The following is a 15,998-nucleotide window of genomic DNA, read 5'->3' as shown; positions in this document are numbered from 1 at the left end:
GAACCTTAGAGTCCTGCACAGCCCCACATGCAGACCCCCATAGCAAAGTATGGATCCCCTGTAGTGATGTGCAGACCCTATAGCAACACATGCACCCTATAGCACACCCCCCACACCCCAAAGCACCCATCCCCATGCTGCCCCACAGCATCACCCTCACCTGGAGTCTGTGGATCTAGCAGGTAAGATGAAGTGAGCTGGAAGAACATGCAGAAGGTGAGTAGGGCTATACCCCATGCCCCCCCTATAGACCCTCTTTGCCCTATAGACCCTTTATGCCTCATAGATCACTTTGCCACATAGACCCCATGTGCCCCATAGCCCTGCTTGTGCCCCATAGGCCCCCTGGGTGCCCCACAGACCATCAGTGTCCCCTAGATTGTTGTGCCCCCATAGATCTCTTTCCCCCATAGTTCCCCTCAGTACTTCTTAGGTCCTCTGTGCTTCATAACCCCATGTGTACCCCACAGATCCCCACACCCCAGAGAACCCCTATGTGTACCATAGACCCCCTGTGCCCCTTATCCCCCAGAGATTCCTGTGCCCCATAGATTCCCATATGCCCCATAACCCTCCTGTGCACCCCATAGCTCCCCATATCCTCCCTCAGCCCTTCATATCCACATCCGACATTCCCACTATGTCCCCCACCCTCTCCCTCTCTGCCCCACGCTGACACCTATGCCAGCTCCTCAGCCCCAAGGCCTTTATAGACCATCATGGGATGGGGAGGAGCATTCCTGGGGAGGGGGTGGCTGATAAAGGAGGAGGGGGGCACCTCCCCCCGCTTCCCCAGCCACAGGGTGGCATCTCTCCAGTGACTCTGGCATCCAGGACCCACATATTCACCCCAGAGGATGATCTATGGGGCAGAGCTATAGGGGTGAGCAAGGGCTGTCCAGACCCCTTGTAGGGGTGGGATCTGGGGTGGGCTAGGGGGCCGGGATGCCTGGGTCCCTTGTGTAGGAGGTGTCTATGGAGCCCAGACATCTGGATCCCTCGTGTGGGGGGCAGGGGGGCAGGGGGGGAACTAGGGAGCCCAGGTGCCAGGGTCCCTTGTGTGTGTGAGCGATCTATGGGGGACCAGGGTGCTTTGGTGGGGATTGTGACAATTCTATGGGTCTCAGATGCCTGGGTTTCTTGTGTGCATGGGATCTATGGAGCCCGGATGCCTGGGTTCTTTGTGCATGGGGGGGATCTATGGGGCTAGGACTCCAGGGACCTGTGTGGAGGGGGTGCCTATGGGGCCTAGATGCCTGGGTCCCTGGCCAATGTCCTGTCACCCGTGGGGTGGTGACAGCTCTACCCTGCCAGGTCTATATTGGGACGCAGCTGGAGAGTGGGGGGGAGATTGTTATCTTGTCCCCCCCAGTGAGGCGCCGTGGGGCTGCCAGGGGTCTGAGGGACGGGGGGGTCTGGCAGCAGTCCCTGAACACCGTGTCCACTTTGTCATCAAGGAGGTGACAAGTGTTCCCGCGAGGTGACACATTCCCGTGGGAGGGGAGTTCCCCCCCTCCCCATTGTGCCCCACACATCCCCCTCTCCTGCCCCACAGACCATCTCCTCTGCCCCACAGAGCCTTTACAGAGCCCCGTAATTGCTCCATGGAGCCACAGAGAGCCTCCACGGATCCTCATGGAGTCTTTTTAGAGCCCCATAGACTCCACATAGGACCCCATAGAGACATTACCCCACCCGTCCTCGGCCCGAGTTTGGCGGGGGAGGGGAGCCGCCCGGACGCCGGGGTCCCCTGGGGTCCATCATGCGGCGCCGCCAGGACCGGGAGGGATGGGGCAGCGACAGATGGACGGCGAAAGGGAGGGTGAGGGGGGAAGGGGGGAGGGACAGAGGATTTGGTGGGGAGGGACAGGCATGAGACAGAGGGACAGTGGGATATAGAGAACTTGCAGGAACCAGGGGGACATGGAGGAGGCAGAAGGACTATGGGAGATGGAGGACACAGGGCTGGTGGGTGAAGAGTTAGTGGGGTGATGGATGGCAAGTCCAGAGCAATGGAGGATCAGGTCAGTAGGGAATGGGGGGTTGTGGGACATGGTGTGCAGTGGGATGGAGCAGCTGGCGGCTAGGGGAACACTGAAGCCAGGACAGAGGGGACCTCAGCACCTGCAGCAGGAGAAGGTGCAACCTCAGGAACCAAAACATGCCCGAGGAGTCCACTCAGGCTCTGTCCCACATGTGGGGATCCCAGATGCTGTCCCCCACCTCCTGGGGTCCCCCCCTCCACACCCCCACTTCTGCCCCCAGACATGTGTCTCCCCACATGGATCTAGGCTGGTGTGGAGCAGGTTGAGGTTACAGAACACCATGGAGCAGATGGAGAATCTGCCCCACAGCAGATACACTGTGAGGCAGCTCAAGGTTGACCTCATGGTTCACATCACATTGTACTGAGGGTCTGGTTGCATCATGCTGTGGGGCATGCTGTGCTGCACACTGGTTGGTGATCTTGTGTGGGCTACAGACATCTTGTGGGTGCCATGCCATGGGGAAACCCCACCCTCTCCACACAAACACAGCCCATAAAAACTGATGCTGCTCAATGCTTTTTATTGGCTGACCAAGGTTAGGGGGCTGGGAGTGAGGGTGGGCCATTTGGAGGTCCTGGGATATTGTTGGGCGTCCAGAGCTTCACTCTTCATTGAGTCCCTTCTGATAGAGAACGAGAAAAAGGGACTGTGAGAATGAGGAAGTTGTGGGGCAGCCATGGGGCAACTGTGGGGCAGGGGAAAGTCCCACCTTGGCTCCAATGTCGCGGCTCTTGGCCCGCAGCTTATTGACCTGGGACTCAGCAATGTCGGCACGCTCCTCTGCCTCATCCAGCTCGTGCTGCGCCTTGCGGAACTTGGCCAAGTTGGAGTTGGCCTGTTCCTCCTGAGGGGGCAGGGACAGCAGTGAGGCTCCCACACAGCTGTGTCTGGCTTCCTGCCACTTGCCAGCTGTCCATCCATCCTATCTTCTTATTGCTCCATCTGGACCACCATGGACCCACCTGTCCTTCCAGACAACCCATCTTCCAACCATCTCCTCAACAAACCATCCATCTAACATTTCCTTCCTTCCTTCCTTCCTTCCTTCCTTCCGCACTTCCGCACTTCCGCACTTCCGCACTTCCGCACTTCCGCACTTCCGCACTTCCGCACTTCCTTCCGCACTTCCACACTTCCGCACTTCCCTTCCTCCCTCCCTCCCTCCCATCTCCACATCCCACCATCCACCCACTTTCTCCACTTTCTCTCGACCTACTCTCCTCACCCCCTGACACCCCACCCCTTGACCACCCGAAGGTCCCCTACTACTCCCCACATTCTCTCCCACACTGTCCCCTCCTGGAGGTGGTCCCACAGATGTCCCTCCAGTACTCACCGCCTCCTCTGCCTGTCGCTTGTAGGCCTTGACCTTCATTTGGAGCTTGTCCACAAGGTCTTGGAGCCGGACCAGGTTCTTGCGGTCCTCTTCCGTCTGTGGGGTGAGACATGTGGGTCAGGACATGACCCAACCTGCACTTTGAATCACCATGAGCTTTCGTGGGTCAGTGAGGGTCAAGAGACAGTTAATGATGTTCTTGTGGAGTAAAGCTTCTCTAGATCTGTGGGTGGCCTCAACTGTGGGGCAGAAAGTGAGTTGTCTCCCTGTCTGACAGTATCTTCTTTCCCCTGGTGAGGTCCCACCTGAGGTTCTGGATCATGCAAAGACCCCATGGATGCTGGGACACTGAGAAGTGGCCTGGGTGGCTCATGACCCAGACAATATTCTGGATCCCACTACAGTAGCAGACATACATGCAGTGGGTGGTCTAGTATTGAACCTAGATAGCCTGTGTCTCTCTGGACAGCAGATCAGCCATGTTCTAGGTCATGTACAGCATGAGGCATAAGGCCCTATGGCCAAGGGGAGAGTGAATGAACTCCAGTGCCACCTCAGGCAACCCACCTGGTAGCTGAGCTCCTTGACGCGACGCTCGGACTTGCGGAGACCCTTGACACTCTCGGCATGGCGCTTCTGCTCAGCTTCCAGCTCATTCTCCAGCTCCCGCACACGAGCCTCCAGCTTCTGCAGCTGCTTCTTGCCCCCTTTGAGGGCCAACTGCTCAGCCTCATCCAACCTCATCTGCAGGTCCTTGATGGTCTGCTCCATGTTCTTCTTCATCCGCTCCAGATGGGCACTTGTATCCTGCTCCTTCTTCAGCTCCTCTGCCATCATGGCCGCCTGTCCAAGGAGAGAAGCAAAGCAGAGAAGGAGGACCAAAGCATGCTCGCCATCATCCTCCAGTGGAAGGTGTCCTAGATGTAGGTCCCACCATGGCACTCACATCAGTGATGGCTTTCTTGGCTTTCTCCTCAGCATTCCTGCACTCCTGGATGGCCTCTTCCACCTCTGTCTGCAGCTGGGAGATGTCAGCCTCCATCTTCTTCTTCTGGTTGATGAGGCTGGTGTTCTGGAGTTAGAGGAGAGGATCTCAGGAGGTGTCTCTTGAACTGCTGACCCATCCTTCTTCAACCCCCCCAGTACTTAATGCCCCCCTACTCCCTGCCAACTCTGCAGACTTAAAGGATCTGGAGATTGTGATAACTCAACCCATTAGAAGCCCACACCCATGGATGGAGGTGACCTCTGTCCTTGAAGATATGTGATGTCTCACCTGTGAGTGGAGAAGCTGGACCCTCTCGCTGGCCTCAATCAGCTCCTGCTCGGCCAACTTGCGAGCCCTCTCAGTCTGTTCCACCACTGCCCGCAACTCCTCCAGCTCAGACTGGAGGAGGTTGTTTCTCCTCTCCACAATGGCAATATTCTCCTTCAGGTCCTCATTGACCCGTACCATGTCATCCAGCTGCAGCTGGGTGTCCTACAAGGCAGCATGGGGGAAGAGGGTGAGTGGGGATGGTGGAAAAGTGGCTTAAGGTCTACTTTTCTTCCACTTTGGGGTGGTGGGACCTACTACATGTCAACATGCCTATGGGATAGAAGTCTGATGGGTACCTTGAGGCAGCCCTGCAGTGTCTTGACTTGCTTCTGAGCTTCAGCAGCCACGCGGTTGGCATGGCTGAGCTGAATCTCCATCTCATTGAGGTCACCCTCCATCTTCTTCTTCAGCCTCAGGGCCTCATTGCGGCTCCGGGTCTCAGCATCCAGAGAGGTCTGCAGTGAGTCCACCACCCGCAGGTGGTTGCGCTTGGCCTGCTCCATCTCCTCATCCTTCTCGGCCAGCTTGCGCTCATAGTCTGCCTTGACCTGGTTGAACTCCAGTTGGGCCCTCAGGATCTTTCCTTCCTCATGCTCCAGAGAGGCCTGGTGAAGACAGAGAGCAATTAAAGGGACACAGAGAAGACTAGGACCACATGGGACTCATGGAAATGTGATTTGGCTCACCTCAGCCTCTTCCAGTGCAGCTTGGAGCTCCAGTTTCTCAGCATCCAGCTGCTTCCGGACCTTCTCCAATTCATGGATGGTCTTGTGGCTGCCACCCAGCTGCTCCGTCAGGTCCGAGATCTCCTCTGCCCAGATGATAACCCATCAGTCTTGGTGAAAAGTAGTGGAGTACCAAAAGGTGGGCAGGGAAGGACCACAGTCTCACCTTGGAGATTCTTGTTTTCCCTCTTTAAAGTCTCTAAGTGATCAAGTGACTCCTCATAAGCGTTTTTCAGCTTGAAGAGCTCAGTGCTGAGGGATCTGGCCTCTTTCTGCGATGCTTCCAACTCCACCTGTGACTCTTCAAACTTCTGCTTCCACTCAGACAAGATCTATGAGGACACCACCTGGTCAGCTGCTGCTTTGCCCATGAAAAATCCTCTTTCCATCCTCCTCCTCCTTTCCCCATTATTCTCCTGAAAGAGACTTGAGGCTCTGCTAAAACACGGCCCTTGAAAGTTGTTCAGCTTTCTTCTAGACTTCTCCTGCCTTTTTTTGATTCATGGGACCCACATTTCTCCACCCCCTTCCCATCCTTCCATCATTTCTTGGTTCTCCCACCTTGTCAAAGTTTCTCTGCTTCTTGTCCAATGCAGCTGCTGCTGCATTTGACCGCTCCAGGTCTGCCATGAGATCTTCAATTTCATTTTGCAGCCGGTGCTTGGTCTTCTCCAGGGAGGAACACTTGGCATTGACCGCCTCCACTGCCTCCTCAGCCTCCTGCAGCCGCTGCGCCAGCTTCTTCCTGCCATAGGAGAAAACCTGGCTGTGGTGTCCCATGGACCAAGTTGGCCAACTCAAACCTTCTTCCACCCACTAGTTGGCTGAGGCTCTGCTCTGGATCTCCTCTACCATCTCCAGATATATTCTCTGGCTCCTTGTACTGTAGAAGAGTCTCCACTCTCCCCTGCCCCATAGCAGCTACCTTCATGGGGAGATGACTCACTTGGCCTCCTCCAGTTCCTCAGTGCGCTGGATGGCATCTGTCTCATACTTGGTCCTCCACTGTGCCACCTCAGAGTTGGCCTTGGAGAGTGAGCGCTGGAGCTCAGCCTTGGCCTCTGTCTCCTCCTCATACTGCTCCCTCAGAAGGTCGCAGTCATGCCGAGCTGATTGGAGGGCATGGGCCAGTGCATTCTTAGCCTGGGAGCAGAGAGAGTTACAAGGTGAGGAGAAGTTGCATCCATATCAAGTTGAGCAATATTGGCATTCTCCAACTCCAACTAACTAGTTATCAACCAACCAATCCAATCCAACCCAACCCAACCCAACCCAACCCAACCCAACCCAACCCAACCTCCTTGTAACCCACCAGCCCTACTGAATTTCTGAGGACCCACAATTCATTTTCTCCTACTGTGAGGGCAGGCTCATGATGCACTTCTCAATCCCAAACCAACCACATCCTTGGCACTAGAGGTGTCTTTCAGCCTCAGTGACCCCCCCAACAAAGTCCTACCTTGACTTCTTCCTCTAGCTGCCTCTTGAGGTCCTCCAGCTGTTGGGTGTAGGTGAGTTTCCCTCGTGTCATCTGGTTGATGAAGGCTTCCTTCTCCTCCAGCTGCCTGGAGAGCTCACCTGTCAGGCAGAATGGCAGATAATCAGTTGCAGGACACACCCCAGAGCCACTCCACTGGGCAAGAGTTAGGCAATTGGCTCAGGGAAGAGCAAGGCCCTCACCATTTTCTGTCTGGAGTTTGGCTCGTTGAGTGGTGAGGTCATTGACCATGCGTTGAGCCTCTTCGGACTTGGTCCGATGCTCATTCATCTGATCTTCCATGGTGCGGCACATCTTCTCCAGGTTAGCCTACAAATAGGAAGGGCAGGAAGATGAAAGGGAACCTTGAGAGGGCAGTGGAAGTGTTGTTCCTTCATGGCTGTAGACCTATTTCCTACCTTGGCCTTTATCAGTTGCTCCATGTTGGAGCCGACATCATCCAACTCCAGCTTGAGCTCACTCTTCTCCTTCTCCAGTTTCTGCTTGACGCGCTGTAAGTTGTCAATCTGCTCGCTGAGTTCGGCCACGCTGTCGGCGTGCTTCTTGCGCAGTGCAGCAGCCGTGGCCTCATGCTGCAGCGTGGCCTCTTCCAGGTCCCGCCGCATCTTCTGGAACTCTGCCTCCCTCTTCTTGTTGAGCTCAATCTGCACTGATGTGGCACCACCTGCCTCCTCCAGCCGCTCACTGATCTCCTCCAGCTCTCGTGACAGGTCTGAGCGCAACTTCTCCACCTTGGCTCTGCCTGTCCGCTCTGCTTCCAACTCCTCCTCCAGCTCCTCAATTCGCGCCTGTGTTCCAGGGATGAACATGTTTTCAGCAGACTTGGTTTCACCCAATTCCTCCACTCAACTAGCCAATTGAGCTGGAGAGTCTTTAAGTCAATTCAAGTCAACTCAACCAACTGTAGACTCTTCACCTCAACCTAGACAGCTGTAGACCCTTCATCTCAACCAGTCTCAATCCCATCCAGTTCTTTTCAACTTAGTCAAGTTCTGAGCTCTCCAGACCAACCTGGCCTTATTTGAAGACACTCCATCTTCTCAAATTACCTTGAGATTCTTCAACTCAACTGGTCTTGAGGACATTCCAATTGGTCCATTCTAATTGGACTAACAGACAACTCAGCACAAACTTCTCTAAGGACATTGGAATGAATGTGCTTTAACCCAGGTGGTCTGCTCAGCTCAGATGATTCTACCCAAGATGCTCCCCATACCTTGAGTAGTCCAAACACATTGGTTCAGCTCAACCCCCATGAAAGCCAACCTGTCCAAGAGCTCAATGAGTCATTTCAAGGCAATAAATGACAGAGAGGTTCTGGGACAAGGGATATCCCATGGGCTTCCAACCTCAAGTGGGTGGAATACTTGTTTAGGTTCTTCTCAAAAAGATATGAAGAAGATAATGGGGAGGACCAGTTCCTCCTTCTGCTTGACCCCCATGCTGAAGCCCACCTCACCTGAAGCTCTTTGAGCTTCTTCTGGAGCTGCGCTGCAACTGCTTGCTCATCCTCTATTCGGGCGTTGAGGGCATTGAGCTCAAAGTCTTTCCTAGGTGTGGGGAGAAACACCAGTAAGTCATTCTTCTGAGTGCTCAGCAGAAGAGTAAAGGACAAGCAAGCGTGCCAGCCCCTACTTTTTCAGCCTCTCATCCAATTGTTGCTTGTCATTCTCCAGGTCCATGATATTCTCCTGAGCCAGCTTCAAATCACCTTCCAGCTTCCTTTTGGCTCGTTCCAGGTCCATCCGGATCTTCTTCTCTTGCTCCAGTGAACTCTCCAGCTGCAAGTGTGGAATGGACACATCCATCAGCCCTCACAAACACACTCCAGAAGGACTTCCATACCACAAGGGACCAGCTATGTGCCAGTCGTGGGAGTGGCCTATACTCACGTCATCCACTTGCTGTTCCAGCTTGACTTTGGCCTTTGTCAAGGTGTTGACCTTGTCTTCCTCTGCCTGCAGGTCATCCAGCGCTTGCTGGTGAGATTCTTGCAGGGCCTTCTTCTCCTTCGTTAGCTTGACAATGATCTCATCCAGCCCAGCCATCTCCTCTGTGAGGTTCTTGACCTGCAGGAGGAGAAATATCAGGCCTCTAGCTTGGTACCAGAGGTAGGACAAGAGACAGGAGGTTGTTTTTGCTCTTTGTGAACCTGTGTTTAAGTCAGGAGATGTAGGAAAACACAACCAGCCTTGGTTCTTAGTGATGCAATCCAACCAATCTTGGATTATCACAACTCAACCCAAGCAGTTTTGGGTCTTCATGACCCAATTCATCCAGCCTTGAATTTGGCAGCCTAAACAGCGTTAATTCTTGGCAATCCAACCCCACCAACCTTGGGTCTTCACCAGACTCTATTCACTTTGTCTTGAGTCAGCCCCGTTCCCCACAATTTGAGGTCAAGACCTCTCCCCACGCTCACCTTGTTCTCAGTGGCATGTTTCTCCTTTTCCACCTTGGCCAATGACAACTCCAGGTCATCAATGTCTTTCTTCAGCTCTGAGCATTCATCCTCCAGCTTCCTCTTCTTTGCTGTTAATTCAGCATTCATCTCCTCCTCATCCTCCATCCGCTCAGTCATCTCCTTCACCTTGGCCTCCAGCTGGATCTTGTTCTTGATCAGCTGGTCACAGCGCTCTTCAGCGTCAGCCAGGTTGTCTTGCTCCTGAAAAGGACAAGCTTTGTTTGAGGTGAATGGAAAAGGAGTGCGGAGCCGGGACATCTAGGTCACTCACAGCCTGCACTTGGAGCTGAAGGTCATTTTTTTCCTGCAGCATGGAGACCATCTTCTCCTCCAGCTCCTTCCGCCGGGCTTCTGACTTCTCTAAGGCCTCCTTCAGCCGCCCAAACTCTTCTTTCATGTTCTGTAGGAGGCACAAAGGTGCCATGTAAACCTCATTTCTTCCTTTTTGTCTCCACCTACCACTTCCTCTCTCCATCCACACACCCAAATTCCCTACCTATGGCTCTGTCCTACCTGCATCTCTTTCTCCGTCTCAGCACTCTTCAGCAAGGGCTTGATCTTAAAGTAGAGCTTCATCCAAGGCCAATTCTTCACCCCCATGAAGGCCCTGATGTTCCACTGGATCACCAGCAATGAGTCTCTGGAGAAGCCCCATCAAGATGTGGGTCACCAGAGGCTTCCACTCAACAGGGATGCAACACAATCTCCGTCTCACCACCTACCTGCGCTCTAGAATCTTCTTGAACTCCTGACGGGACAGGAAACCACGGACTTGGGCCTGCAAGCGGGTCATGATCCGGGCCAGGCGCTCATCCCTCATCTCCTCCAGCAGCCCCAGCAGCCCAGCCTTGAAGAAGACCTTTGAGGAAAGATGAAGATAAGTGCTGCTGGGATTTGGAGGTGTGGTGGTGGTGGTGGGTGCTGGTGTGAATGGAAGGAGTTCAGATGGGCAGGTGGACAAGTAGATGATGGGACCATAGGGTCTATCTTGTCCCCCCATGAAAAGCTTGTGGATGGTGGGACCACCAGAACTGGGACCAAGTGACCTCACCTTGGTGTGTCCAAATTTGTACTGGTTGTGGTCAATATCAAGGGATCCCAGGAGCTTCTCAGCCCCCTTGCGGCTGTCAATGAACTGACCCTCAGGGATGGCTGCAGGGTTCAGGATGCGGTACCTGGTGACCAGAGAGGACAGGAAACCTCTGAAATCAGTCCCAGTGGGGCTGTCCACCCCATCCCCACATTTTCTCCTCTGTGCCTACCGCTGGCGAAAGTCTCCATAGAGGATGCGATTGGGGAAGCCCTTGCGGCAGATACGGATGCCTTCCAGCACTCCATTGCAGCGAAGCTGGTGCATTACCAGGGGGTTGTTCATCACACCTAGTGGGTCATCAAGACTGGTGAGCCAAGGCCTGCCCCACAACACTGCTCCCCACCACCACCTTTGGCCTGAGCCCAGCACTGTCCTCTGGATCAACCCTCAGGGATTGGCTCACCAGGAGACTTGGTCTCATTGGGGATGATGCAGCGGACGAAATGAGGGTGGGTAGACCGCAAGTTGGTCATCAACTTGTTGAGATTCTCCTGAAAAATGGAGGAGGAGATGATGAAGGGAATGAAGACACCCCCCCAGCCTGTCCCACCAAGGGTCATCCCTTGCCCTGGGACATATTTTCCACACCCACACACACTGGGGTCCACCAGTAACCCTTGGACTCTCACCCGATGCAGGGCAGAGACAGTCTGAAAGGAGGAACCTTTCTTCTTAGCTCCTTTCCCCTTCTCCACGGCTGTTGGAGAAGAAAGGATGAGATAGGACAAGGACAGGGTGGAAAGAACCCCAGATGCTGAGGAAGAGGGTTCCTCTTACGTGCATCAGCCCCAGCATAGTTGGCAAAGAGGTTGGCCAAGAGCTTCAGGGCTGATTTCTGGTAGAGCCCCACCACTGTCTCATTGAGGGGGTCCTTGTTCTTCTGCAGCCACCCGATGATGTTGTAGTCCACCGTGCCAGCATAGTGGATAAGGGCAAAGTGGGCCTCTTGCTTCCCCTTGATGTTTCGTGGCTTCCCAAAGTTGGCCGACTTGCCCAAGTGATTATCAAAGAGCTTGGCCTTGAAGGTCATGTCTGTGGCCTTGGGAAACATGCACTCCTCCTCCAGGATGGACATGATCCCCATGGGCTAGGAAGAAAAGACCTTGTTGGCTACAGTGAACACCAAGTACAACCCAGCTGGTCAACTTTGGGGTTCCTGCCAACCTGCAACTGAAGGGGCCCTTCCCCAGCCCCATGAGGCCCTAACGAGGTGGTACCTTCTCAATGAGGTCAATGCAGGCCTGGAGGTCCATGCCAAAGTCAATGAACTCCCATTCAATGCCCTCCTTCTTGTATTCCTCCTGCTCCAGCACGAACATGTGGTGGTTGAAAAACTGCTGCAGCTTCTCGTTGGTGAAGTTGATGCAGAGCTGCTCAAAGCTGTTGAACTGGGGTAGGAGAGAGGAGATGGCCAGTGGGGTCAACAGAACAACTAATATGTTCAGCAGGATCAACCTGACCCCCAACAGGGTCAACACAAATAAAGTTATCTGATCATCCAGTAGGATTAATCTACATCCAATGGAGTCAACACAACACAGTCAACCAGGCTTACATCAAAGATTTCAAAGCCAGCAATGTCCAGCACACCAATGAAGTACTGCCGTGGCTGCTTGGTCTCCAGTGAATTGTTGATCCTGGTCACCATCCAGTTGAACATCTTCTCATACACGGCTTTGGCCAAGGCTCCAACAGCATAAATCACCTGGAAGAAGGATGCCCCACCAGTGAGAGGGCCTCTTGGTGTTCTCCTTGCTGGACATGGCACCATGTCACCCCAAAAGGAGGACGTTTTGGGGATGTCCTACTCACCTGCTGGACATTCTGCCCCTTGGTGACATACTCATTGCCCACCTTGACCCGAGGGTGGCACAACCCCTTGAGAAGATCAGCTGAGTTCAGCCCCATTAGGTAAGCTGACTTGTCTGCCTCTGAGGATGAAGAAGAGAAAATATGAACCTGGAAAAACCATGGAATTCACCCAATTTCCACCTCAACCTTGGCTGGACCCAACCTTCTGTGCCATCTGGTTCTGCCTGCTCTTCCCGTTGTTTCTGCTTAAACTTCATGTTGCCAAAGTGCATGATGGCTCCTGTCAGTTTATAGATGGAGTTCTTCTCCTCTGGGGTGAAGCCCAGGACATCGAAGGCACTCTGTGGAGCAAAAATGTGCTCAAGATCTTCTCCAGCCCACAGAGGCACATACACACTTCCTGATGGCCTCCCATCTCACATCTGTGGCCAGGAGCTCCTCTCCATCATCAATGGATGGAACTGTGGTCTCTCCTTGGGAGATGAAGGCATAGTCGTAGGGGTTGTTGGTCACCAGCATCATATCTGAAAGAAGAAAAAGGGATTGGGATAGGCAGGTCCCAAAAGGGATGCAGGATCAGGTATTTGCAGGTAGGTTGGGAGCACGGCTCACCCAGCAGCTCTGGCTTCTTATTGGAGAGGATCTGGTAGTAAATGTGGTAGTTTCTTTCAGCCTTCAGCTGGAAGATGACACGGGACTTCTCTAGGAGGTCTGGGGTGGGGATGAAGAGAAAATGGGTGGAAGTTGGGATGAGGAGATGGAGGGTCAGATGGATAAATGGAGGGAGGTTTGAGGATGTGGAAGGGTAGATGGATGGTGGCATGAGGAGAAGGATGGGCAGTTGGATGGAGAGATAGAGTAAGGGATGGTGGACAACAAGATGTCTTCTCATGGAGCCCTCAACTACTCACAGGTCTCAATGTCAGCTGATGCCAGCTTCCCAGTGGCCCCAAAATGGATCCGGATAAACTTCCCCTGGAAGAATAGTGGAAGGAGGTGGAGGTGGCCTCCAGACCTTCTCCAGATCAACCCAACCCACAGACTCTTCCCCAAGTACTCCACCTCATAGACTCTTCCTCACAGACTCCACCCCCAACACTCACAAATCGGGATGAGTTGTCATTCCGGACAGTTTTGGCATTGCCAAAGGCTTCCAAGGCAGGGTTGGCTTGGATGATCTGGTCCTCCAGGGTGCCCTGGATGGAGTGGAACACTGTCAGGGGGGTTCTCACAGTAAGGGGCAGGGGATATTGGGTTGGGATGGGAGGTTGAAATGGATGGATGGGAGAACACAGCGGTCCATGAAGGTTCGTGTGGGTGGTCAGGTTGATTGACAGGGATGTGGGTTGATGCTGTGGGTGGATGGAGGGATGGTTAGCTGGTTGGATAGGGATGGGGCAGATGAATGGAAAATTGGATATATGGCTGGTTGGTTGGTTGGAGGATTGCTTGGATTTTTGGGTGTTCAGTTGGGTAATTGTTTGGGTGGTTGATTGTGTCATTCGTTGGACAGACAGGTAGCAGAATGTTGGCCAGACCCCTGGGTATCATTCCCCCACTCACTGTCCTTACCTTGCCTGGGGCCCCCGCCTCCTTCTTGCCACGGTCACCGATGGCAGCGATGACAGCAAAGTACTGGATGACCCTCTTGGTGTTCACAGTCTTCCCCGCCCCGGATTCTCCGCTGAAGGTAGCCAAGGAGAGCAATGTTTGGATACTGGTGCTGTGGTGCTGGGGGTGGGAACTCACTGGGGAGGGATGGATAATGGACCTCCACAGACAAGTCCATGTAGTGATAAAGGGTTGGCCAGTGGGCATGACTTCAAGAGGGAAGGGGAGGGGCTGTGTGCCAGGTGAGGGGTCTTAGCTGTGAGCAGGATTAAGACAGTGTTTAGAGATGAGATTACTCACGTGATGAGGATGGATTGGTTCTCCCGATCTGGTGGGATGAGGAGAAGAAAGATGAGGTTCTGAAGCCCACCTTGGCTCTGCCCCACATCTCCTGCTCCCCAAAAAAGGATCAGGGAAGATGATTATGGGGTCCCTGCAGAAGGTCCCTACCTGTTAGCATGTTCTGGTAGGCATTGTCAGAGATGGAGAAAATGTGGGGTGGAGCTTCACTCCGCTTCTTTCCCCGGTAGGCAGCCACCACCTCAGCATTGTAGACGGGCAACCACTTATAGGGGTTGACAGTCACACAGAAGAGCCCTGAGTAAGTCTGGAGAAAGGAGTAGGTGGGTCAGAGTCAGGAGGTGCCACCCCACCAGGTGGTCCAAGGGGTCTGCCGAAGAGACCTCTTGTGTCTATGTGATATCTTGGGTTTAGGTGACCCCTGTTGTCTGGAGATGGGACATCTTGGGTGTGGGGGACCAAAGGGGTCTGAAGAGAGGATGTCCCAGTTCTGTGATCTGGAGAAGAGATATCCTGGTTTTGACTATCCAAAGGGTCTGGGATATCTTGGATCTGGGTGGCTGAAGAGGTGTAAAGAAGGATCATCCCAGTTATGGGTAAGCCATGAGATCTGGAGAAGGGACATCTTGCACCTATGTGGCCCAAGGGGGTCTACAAAAGGGGCGTCCAAGTTCTGGATGGGGTCTGAAGAACCTCATGGTCTCCCAACTCACATAGATCATCCAAGATGCGTAGCGGTCCTTGAGGTTGTAGAGGACGGCGGGCTCGTGGAGGAAAGTCAGCATGGCCATGTCCTCAATCTTGTCAAATTTGGGAGGGTTCTGCTGCATGATCTGATCCTCCTTGACTGTCACTGTCTGCTCAATGTAAGGAAGACCCCATGGAGCAGGAACACAGGGCAAGGAGTTGCCCCAGTTTTTCCCTTCCAAAGGGCTGGGAGTTGGGCATCTGGGTGTTCCCTTGAGAGCCAGAGGAGGTCTAGGTGTCCCTCACGTGATAGAGATGTTTTGGGGTCTGGGTGTCTCTGGGGTAAGAGAGGAAGTTGGATGGGGTCTAGCTGTCAAGTGGATAAGGGTCTAGATATTTCCTGGGTTCTAGAGAAGATGCGGTGGAATCTGAGCATCCAGTGTGTGCTGGAGAAGGCATGTTGGGGTCTAGATGTTTCTTGGGTTCTAGAGAAGGTGGGTTGGGTTCTTTGTGTCCCATGTGGAATAGAGTTGCTATTTTGAGGTTCTGGTGTCCCAGGTGTGGCTGGGGTCCCCCCACCTTGCCATGTTCGGTCTCCGCAGTGATCTTGGAGCCCTCACGGCTGACAATGGTGGCCTTGACATATTCCTCCTTTTCATCAGGGACGAAGATGTCCTTCTTCAGGTCGAAGGGGCGGGTCTGGGCAGCCAACCGTTCCTTCTCCGACTTGCGGAGATAGGGGGCAGCCTCCCCAAATTCAGCCATCTCCACATCAGGCATGGTGGCGCTGGACAGGGCTGGGGGGGTAGGAAGGATCAGACCCTCCAAGTGCTGCCAGTTCCTCCCAGCTGACCCCATTGCAGCTCTTTCCTTGGTGAACCTATCATTCCCTGTTCTTCTCCACATCTACCACTTCCTCCTGGTCAACCTAACTCCTTCATTCCTCCCCAGTTCCTCTCCAATGCTCCAACTCCTCCCAGCTGACCCTTCCCAAGTCCATCCTCAGTGCTTCCATTATCTAGAATTCCCTCTCAATGCTTCCTGTGCTCCCAGTCAGCCTCATCCAAAGTCCATCCTTGGTGATCTCATATTCTCCCATTTTTCTC

The 15,998-nt window shown here is 53.7% G+C and overlaps 1 protein-coding gene across 2 annotated transcripts; it reads right to left on the bottom strand.

Annotated features, from left to right (window-relative positions):
- Nucleotides 1-2,584: 2,584 nt before the first annotated feature.
- LOC128820937 (myosin-7) lies at nt 2,585-15,672 on the bottom strand. 2 transcript variants are annotated; one of them, XM_054001817.1, is made up of 39 exons: nt 15,472-15,672; nt 14,919-15,062; nt 14,356-14,512; nt 14,206-14,233; nt 13,867-13,978; nt 13,398-13,490; nt 13,206-13,269; nt 12,907-13,005; nt 12,715-12,818; nt 12,497-12,635; nt 12,295-12,413; nt 12,038-12,187; nt 11,700-11,870; nt 11,260-11,569; nt 11,112-11,179; nt 10,886-10,973; nt 10,652-10,769; nt 10,441-10,564; nt 10,112-10,248; nt 9,903-10,029; nt 9,661-9,789; nt 9,348-9,590; nt 8,818-8,994; nt 8,561-8,706; nt 8,385-8,475; nt 7,324-7,713; nt 7,108-7,234; nt 6,887-7,005; nt 6,374-6,570; nt 5,989-6,172; nt 5,594-5,759; nt 5,389-5,513; nt 4,999-5,307; nt 4,661-4,864; nt 4,331-4,456; nt 3,952-4,227; nt 3,385-3,480; nt 2,758-2,892; nt 2,585-2,670 (listed from the first exon to the last, which is right to left on the bottom strand). In XM_054001817.1, exons 1-39 carry the CDS (start codon nt 15,670-15,672, stop codon nt 2,650-2,652), a joined length of 5,814 nt encoding a protein of 1,937 aa, XP_053857792.1. In that variant the 3' UTR covers nt 2,585-2,649. The 2 variants fall into 2 exon arrangements, with proteins under 2 accessions (XP_053857792.1, XP_053857865.1); XM_054001890.1 differs by having other exon boundaries at nt 2,650-2,667.
- Nucleotides 15,673-15,998: the final 326 nt, after the last annotated feature.

The sequence above is a fragment of the Vidua macroura genome, chromosome 1 (assembly GCF_024509145.1).
Source record: "Vidua macroura isolate BioBank_ID:100142 chromosome 1, ASM2450914v1, whole genome shotgun sequence".
Taxonomy (NCBI): domain Eukaryota; kingdom Metazoa; phylum Chordata; class Aves; order Passeriformes; family Viduidae; genus Vidua; species Vidua macroura.
Note: the sequence above shows the minus strand (reverse complement) of the source record. Positions and strands in the feature narration are given on the sequence as shown.

What these genes read in the sequence shown, in the direction of transcription:
- LOC128820937 (XM_054001817.1), bottom strand. Translation starts at nt 15,672, where the DNA reads ATGCCTGATGTGGAGATGGCTGAATTTGGGGAGGCTGCCCCCTATCTC. An exon ending in AGACGGAGAAAGAGATGCAG is followed by an intron (nt 9,790 to 9,902) that starts GTAGGACAGAGC and finishes TGCCTCCTACAG; the next exon opens with AACATGAAAGAAGAGTTTGG. An exon ending in GCCGCGACATTGGAGCCAAG is followed by an intron (nt 2,671 to 2,757) that starts GTGGGACTTTCC and finishes GTTCTCTATCAG; the next exon opens with AAGGGACTCAATGAAGAGTG.